At 36.6% G+C, this 8,700-nt stretch overlaps 1 protein-coding gene across 1 annotated transcript in view; it reads right to left on the bottom strand.

The window, feature by feature from the left end:
• stap2a (signal transducing adaptor family member 2a) overlaps positions 1-8,700 on the bottom strand; it is a 47,077-nt gene that overhangs the window by 11,846 nt on the left and 26,531 nt on the right. Inside the window, 2 exon segments of the mRNA XM_056481581.1 lie at positions 2,628-2,730; positions 5,351-5,420. Coding sequence (XP_056337556.1) covers positions 2,628-2,730; positions 5,351-5,420 — 173 coding nt within the window.

Here is an 8,700-nt window from a genome sequence, read left to right as displayed (position 1 = left end):
GGCAGCCCATTTTTAGCTTTTCTGATACATCTTTAGGGCCCTATCATATACCCCGCTCAATAAGGTACAAGACATGTTTAGCACGATTTGTTGCTATTTTCAGACCAGCGCAACCCTAATTTTTACGTTTTGCGGCACGTTATTTAAATTGTAAACCCATTTGCGCCACTTTGGGGACTCATGGGTGTTCCAGTCTAGAAATGAGGTGTGTTACGGCACATTGTTGGCACGTTGCTATTTTGAGGAACTAAAATAGACTGCGCAACTGACCAGCTGAAAGCAGGTCTAAAGTCCAGCACAGAGCGCATTAGTTGTGCACCTTAAACATTTACACATTGCTTAATACACACAGGATATACAGCAATACACAAATATCTGTACATATGAAAAACAATTAAGGATTAAAATGTTACAAAAGTTATTGTTTTCCACATAAATATAAAAATGTAAATAGTAAATGCATCATGACGTGATGCAACAGACTCTTAAAGGGAATGGGAGATGCACGTTATGCTCAAAACACACCCAGAACTCATTAAGAGAATAAGCACAACCGTATTTTTCCGTCCTTAAAATAGAAAAAGTGGATTCTGACACGCCCTTTGCGCCTAGATCATTAAAATAGAGCACTTAGTCTCCAGTTTATTAAAACAACACTTATTATCACACAAATCCAGTAAAAATGACCAGTTGTGTAATCACAGTTTTATTACAAATACCATGGTTAAACTATGGTAAATGTAGCAAAACCATGGTGAATTTGTTGCAATAAAGGCTTAGCTACAGTAGCCATGTGCTTTTTTGCTTAATCTGTTGTAAAACTATGGTAAATGTCCATAAGAGAAGATCTAAAAATGGTGTAAACTACAATCATTTCTCTTAATAGATGAGGTGGAGGAGGAAGAGAAAACAACACAGAGGAAAAAGAGTAAAGTGGCCAATTTCCTCAAAGCTGCCAGAAAACTCTTCAGGATGTCCTGCATTGGTCAGACTGAGGAGCAGCTCTGTGTCTCTGCAGACTCTGATGGTAAATAATCATATTTACTGCTAGATTTTTTTTACCTATGATGTGATGAATAATTAGTGTTTTTAATTTCCCTTCACCCAAGTTTAACATCGCCTTGAGAATGACTGTGTAAACTGTGTAACTGCAATCATTTCTCTATTGACAGATGACATTCAATGCCCATCTGAGTCTGGCCAGAGTGTGGAGGTTGCTCTTGTCATCATTCATAATCATGAAGAGAGTTGTGTGAATGACGACCTAAAGGTGAGTATATAAAGATGACCAACTGTTTTAATGCATGTTCTCCTGATGCTTTTACTAATATATCAAGAGTCTGTTTCAGGATCAGTGAGAGGAATGATATCTGCTTACATGTGAACTGACTTTGGTTTTGTTCTGCAGGTGGATGAGAAAGATGACATGAAGACACACAACACAGAGCATGTCAACAAAGAGGAGGAGGTGGAGGAGATGGGAATGAATGATGAGAAGGACAAGGAGGAAAAGATTAAGAAGAAGAGGAGGAGAAAGAGAAATAGCAAAATGAAGGAGGAGAAGGATGAGAAAGAAGAGGAGGAGGAGGTGAAAGAAGAGATGAAGATACAAGAGGAGAGTTTGAAAGAAAATGAGGAGGAGGAGGTGGATAAGAATGAGACGATTAAGATAAAAGAGAGAATGAAAGAACATGAAGCAGAAGAGAAGGAAAACATGAAGAAGAGAAGGAGGAGAAAGAGAAATAGCAGGATAAAAGAGGAGGAGAGGATGAAAGAAAATGAAGAGGAGGAGGATAAGAATGAAGAGCAGATGAAGGAGGAAGAAACAGAGGAGGGGGAGGAAGAAAAGCCAAGGAGGAGAAGAGAAAGAGAAACAAGAAAAGAAACAGCAGGAGAAGCAGAAGGATGATGAGGAGGAGAAAACAAGAGGAGAAGGATGAGGAGAGCATGAATGAGGATGACAAGAGCTGCAATAAAAAATGTTTAAAAAACTTTCTGGCCTAAAATATTATTGTGTTCAAAAACAAACAGTGCCAAGCCAAAAAATGCATTCACAACACCATAACTTTGACCTACAGAAGTTAATGTGCGAAAAAAAAATTGTTGTACGCAAAAGAGGTAAGAACACAAAGTTTTACTTAAGAAAATGTGCAAAATACTTGCACTGTAAGTGTTAAAAGGTAAGCGCACAAATAAATTGTGTTGCTTAATGATTAATAATAAACAAATAATAAATAATAATTAATTATTATTCATTCATTTATACATTTCCTTTGGCTTAGTCCCTTTATTTATCAGGGATCACCACAGCGGAATGAACCGTCAACTTATCCAGCATAGGATGTACCATGCTGTGATAGTTGCTCTTTTTGCACATTTCTCTTTGCACAACACTATTTTTTTTCCCTTGCACAATAACCTTTTGGCCCAAACAAAGTTAGTGTTGGGCAGTTTTTGAACATGTCGTTGCACAGTATATTCCAACATGTATAGTGAGCTATTCCACTAATAGTCTCTGTTAAAGCATCAATCAACCATGCCAAGATTAACTATGTTATTCAATTAAGTATGAAAAATGTCCTTCAATGCGGACAGACTGTGAGTGTGCGTGTATGTGTGTGACGTACTGATGTTCTCTTCATAAGGCTCCTCCAATATAAAGGGCTGCAGGGTCCCGGCTGTTTTCTCCACCAGAGCGTTGATGACATCATGCAGTGTGGGACAGGGGATCTGGATGGACACACCAAAAACAAGAGTAGTGAGGCCTTTCTCATGGGCTGGGTTTTCATCAGCCTGTGTTAATGTGCATTTTGAAGTATCTTATGGAGAAATGAGTTAGGGTTATCTTATGGACAAAAATGCTGAGTTTTAATAAAAACCCTTTAGTTTGCAAAAAAGTTTTTATCTTAAGGTGTTTTTTGGCTTGTTTGAAAAATGGATGATTAAAAATAAGGGGAGATGCTAAATCTTCTACCAAATAAACTATGGTATAGCGAATGACACTCATGTGACCAATCAGCTGTTTCTTATATGCTTGCCTTGTTTACTGTAGGTTACCAATACTACAGTTAGCTGCTCTCTAACAACTTAAAGGTCCCATGAAATTAAAAGAAAGTTTTTAGATGTTAGTATGACTATTGTTTGTCTTTAGGATATCTATAAGCTAGTGTTCTTAAAAACAGTGACAACATTTGCATTTAAAAGATATAAAAACAATATAAACATGTAAATGAATCATTGGTTTTGTTCACATCACCTCATACTACGGCTGTGACAGTAACAGATTTCTTGTTACCACTGTGATAAAGCAAGAAATCAAGTGGTATGTTCATCTATGGAGAATAAGGATTCAATTAATGCTCCATTTTAACTGTTGCATCACAAACCTCTGATATATATTGGCTACACTTTGTATAAACTTATTCATACAAAATTACCTACTTTAACCCTTTGACTGCCCCTCTACAAATGGTTGACCATGTTTTTACTGTTTTAATTTATGATGGTTTTAAATAATAGTTTACACACACAGCATTGTGGGTTTATAAAAAAACTAAATAAATAAAACTAAAAAAAACAAAAAACAAACACAATCCTGTACCACTACTACACTTGATTTTGGTTTTAATTAAAAAAAAATATTAAATGAGAATCTGAAATATTTTATGGCATACTTCAAAAAAAAAAAAATGTTTTATTTTGATCATGTTTTTTTAAATAAATTGGTCTTGCACTTCTTATTGTCAGATTTTTCATAGAATATGTATTAATTCCGGTACTTTTACCATAAACCGACACATCAACCATTTGATAGAGGTTGATATTTTAGGAATTACGGGATGTGTTGAAAAAAAAAGCATTGAGTGTGTTAACTAGCGACATTAGTAGTTAAGAAATTAAATCCAAACATTTTTTTCTTAGTGGGGTAGTTAAAGGGCTATATGAGTCAACATATATGCCATCTCTTATATATGAGATTGCCCCCACATGCACGTCTGGTTATAGCTTCTGAGAGAAAAAAAAGACCAACATTTGACCAGCCTTTTAGCAAAGTCTATATTGATATGATATTTCTGTGCCAGTTTGACACAGGCTACATGAAACTGAGGATAGTTTAACTAATTCACAACAGTCTGTCACCTGAACTCACTGCGAGTGAGACGGAGAAAATAAAAAGTACAGCGCTGAGGTAAAATCAGATTCTTAAGTCATAATCTTTAAAATAATGACTTGTATTAAAAATGTTGACAGAGGTTTGTGATATAAGAATTACAGCGGAGCATTGAAAATGCTTATTTTCATGGAGCAATTGATTTGAGTTAGTAGGCCTGCTAAATTTATTTGACGAAAAAAAAAACAGCATGAAAAAACAGCCTATGCCGGTTATTAAAAAAGATTCAGTCAGTGTTTTCGTTTTGTAATCTAAATTTGAAATTTGAGTGCAAAATATTTAAAGGGGTGGTCCAGAGTGTATTTTTAAGGCTTGGTTTTGTCTATAAGATGCAAAGCAATGTGCTCATGATTCACTTTGATTATATACAGCTACTCTGCTAACATGAAAATGACATATTTCCTAGATCCTCTGAAAGGCCCGTCCTTAAGAGGCTCTGATTGGTCAACTAACATAATGTGCTGTGATATGCGGATCAGCTCCACATCACCAGGAGACATCATTGTTATAACATTACATTACCTCTGGCTACGCACCTTTGCTACACATCAACTACAGTTTAAAATATGGTATCGTAGTGGACCACCCCTTTAAGACAGGGCTTTTATTCTATTTATTCTATACATTTTATCTAATTACAATCCTAAAAGTTTCACTAGCAAAAATAAATAATAAACTAAAAAGGGCCACCCTTGACGGTAATAACCACATCATTGTGAGTGACGTCTCATTATGGCGTTAATGCAATGATTTGGTTATAGTCACACCCCTTCCTCATACTTCAGTTTCTCATCAAATGGCGACCAATCAAATACTCTGTAGTGTCTGACATGCCCCGCCCCCTTCAAGATGCTTCTCATTTAATGCGTTTGAGCTCAATCACTCTCACTTGCAGAGCAGTGATAAAACAAAACGTTATTGGATGTTTGTTTTTTTTTGTTTGTTTTTTAAAGGGGAGGAGCTACACTGTCGCATATCTTCATGTTTTGGTTGAGATTACATCAAACATCGAATAAAAATGCACATTTTAAAGTACTTCATGGGATCTTTAATGGAAACGCACTCAATTCACATTTGGGATTTTTTATTTTTATTTTTTGTGAATTTTGAAAACATTCACTTCACATTAGGATGGAAACTTGGCTATAGAGGATCAAGAAAGTGATTTTTTTTACATACTGGGTTTTCCACATCGATGATGTAACCGCCCTGCTGCTTCTGTGTCACTCTGTAATGCCTGAAAACTGACCTGAAAAAAAAAAAAAAAGACCAACAGAAAGTTAACCAACACATTGGCTTTATAACAATACGTAAATAATATTATAAGCAACACTAATCCAGCAATAAATTCAATTAAGCCGACTATGACATAAAGACATGTTATGATTTCATAAATGAAATCCAGAGATTGTCATAATGACCATTTAAATTAATGATCAAATTCAGTGTAATCCAGTGGTGATGTAATAATGAGAAAGATTCAGTCATGATGTACATTTCCGCATTTATAAAACATCCAATAATTGCCTTAATGACCGTAATGGCAGTCAAATCCAGTGATGTTATCAGTGAATAAACCCAAAACTAATTTAATCATAGAATTTGAATATAAGTTATTAACGGAATCCAATAAATTATGTGATAATGGCTCTTTATGATACAATTCAGTGAAATCAAGTGACTATCATTAATGCATTAAACCAGGGAACCATAACATTAATTCATGATGACATTCAGTAACTATATCATTGTAATGATAAAAAACCCAAAATAAAATACAGTGAATTTATTTCTAATGAACAAATTTTTATTATTTTAATATTAAATAATAATTTGAGCGTCACGGTGGCGCAGTGGGTAGCACAATAGAACTGGTTTCGAGCCTCGGCTGGGTCAGTTGGCATTTCTGTGTGGAGTTTCCATGTTCTCCCCTTGTTGGCGTGGGTTTTCTCTGGGTGCTCTGGTTTCCCCCACAAGTCCAAAGACGTGCTATAGGTGAATTGGGTAAGCTAAATTGTCCGTTGTGTATGCGTGTGAATAAGTGTGTATGGATGTTTCCCAGTGATGGGTTGCAACTGGAAGGGCATCCGCTGTGTAAAACATATGCTGGATAAGTTGGCGGTTCATTCCGCTGTGGCGACACCAGATTAATAAAGGGACTAAGCTGAAAAGAAAATTAATAAATGAAGGAATAAAAAACAACCTATATTAATAATAATAATATAATTAAAAAAACCTCAGTGTCCATTTCTAATATAATCCAATGACTATCATAATATCCTTTTTGATGACATCATAAAAATCAAGTGATGATGTCACAATGGCCACACACTTATGAATTCATAATAAATAGCCTCAAGAAATGTACTGCATTAGGCTCACTGGGCGAAACACAAGATTCTGCATCAGGTCAAATCAATATGTAACTGCACTATTATTATTATTATTATTATTATTATTTCATTCGGTAGTGCAAAGTGCACTGCTATCTGAGCATGCTTTGCATACTTTATGCTCTGGTGGAAACAGTCGGATGTTCAATGTCCAATTAGATGTTTGCATGTCTGTCTGATCAGTAACTTATGAGTGTCTGTTTGGTTTAGGATGGAACATGGTTTAAAAACAGAACTACAGTGTATTTAATATATTTAAAGATCCTGTGACATTAAAATAAAAGTTTACATGTTAGTTTCAGTATGTTAGTCTTAAGGATATAAACACTCACTGACCACTTTATTAGGTACACCTGTCCAACTGCTTGTTAACGCAAATTTCTAATCAGCCAATCACATGGCAGCAACTCAACGCATTTAGGCATGTAGACATGGTCAAGGCGATCTTCTGCAGTTCAAACCGAGCATCAGAATGAGGAAGAAAGGTGATATAAGTGACTTTGAACATGGCATGGTTGTTGGTGCCAGACAGGCTGGTCTGAGTATTTTCAGAAACTGCTGATCTACTGGAATTTTCATGCACAACATCTTTAGGGGTTACAGAGAATGGTACAAAATGAGAAATATCCAGTGAGTGGTAGTTCTGTGGGCGCAAATGCCTTGATGATGCCAGGTCAGAGGAGAATGGCCAGACTGCTTCTAGGTGATAGAAAGGCAACAGTAACTCACACAACCTGTTACAACCGAGGTATGCGAAGAGCATCTCTGAACACACAACTTGTCCAACCTTGAGGCGTATGGGATACAGCAGCAGAAGACCACACCGGGTGGCACTCCTGTCAGCTAAGGACAGGAAACTGAGGCTACAATTCGCACAGACTAACCAAAATTGGACAATAGAAGATTGGAAAAACGTGCCTGTCTGATGAGTCTCGATTTCTGCGCGACATTCGAATGGTAGGGTCAGAATTTGGCATCAACAACATGAAGCATGGATCCATCCTGCCTTGTATCAACGGTTCAGGCTGCAGGTGGTGGTGTAATGGTGTGGGGGATATTTTCTTGGCACACTTTGGTCCCATTAGTACCAATTGAGCATCGTGTCAGCGCCACAGCCTACCTGAGTATTGTGTCTGACCATGTCCATCCCTTTATGACCACAGTGTATCCATCTTCTGATGGCTACTTCCAACAGGATACCGCGCCATGTCAAAAATCGCGAATCATCTCAGACTAGAATTGGACATGTCCCACCCCCTTCAAGACGCTTTTAATTTAATGCGCTTGAGCTCAACCACTCTCACTGACTGTGATAAAAACACTATTGGCTGTTTTTTTTAAGGGGAGGAGCTACTAGCTAGCCATCTAACTATACTAGCTATATGGTGTGCCCTCTCTTTAGGTTTTCAACAGATTCGCCGATGTCGCCACTGGCTTGCATGGTTCGGGACCTGTAGAGCTAAGCATCGATGGATTTGCTCTTCAGTGTTTGGACTCTCAGTAGTGATTATTAAACCACACTGAACTGAGCTAAACTGAACTGAACTTAAACTCTGAAAACTGAACTGACACTTCAATTTACTATGATCTTCTATGTGAAGCTGCTTTGACACAATCTGCATTGTAAAAGCGCTATACAAATAAACATGAATTGAAATAGTGCTGGGATGTTTGGATCATTTTACTGACTCAGACCTTTGAGTCTCATTCATTGAATCTTTTGTCGAGTGATTTTATTAAATTTGCCAAAATATTATTCAAATGTTACGAGTTGCTTCCAAACACATCTACAACTAGCCCAAACACTGATCACACTACAAACATAACTAAAACGCTGTAAGAAAGAGAAAATAATCATTCATTGTTCATCTAGTTTTTTTTTGTCTATGATTAGGTCAGCTCAGCTCATCTGACATGTTTTCAAATTTGAGTCGATTATTTACGTGACACTAGCTATGTTTCCATCCACCTATTTTTATGCGCATTTTGCATATGCGCATAAAAAACAGTTGATGGAAACGTCATGATGCGCATAAATTTTTAACATGCGCATATGTTTTTATATCCTATGCGCATATAACAGAGTAGGATAAACTTTTTATTCAATAAGAAAAGATGCGCATAAACTACGATGGA

The sequence above is a fragment of the Danio aesculapii genome, chromosome 2, assembly GCF_903798145.1.
Source record: "Danio aesculapii chromosome 2, fDanAes4.1, whole genome shotgun sequence".
Lineage (NCBI taxonomy): Eukaryota > Metazoa > Chordata > Actinopteri > Cypriniformes > Danionidae > Danio > Danio aesculapii.
Note: the sequence above shows the minus strand (reverse complement) of the source record. Positions and strands in the feature narration are given on the sequence as shown.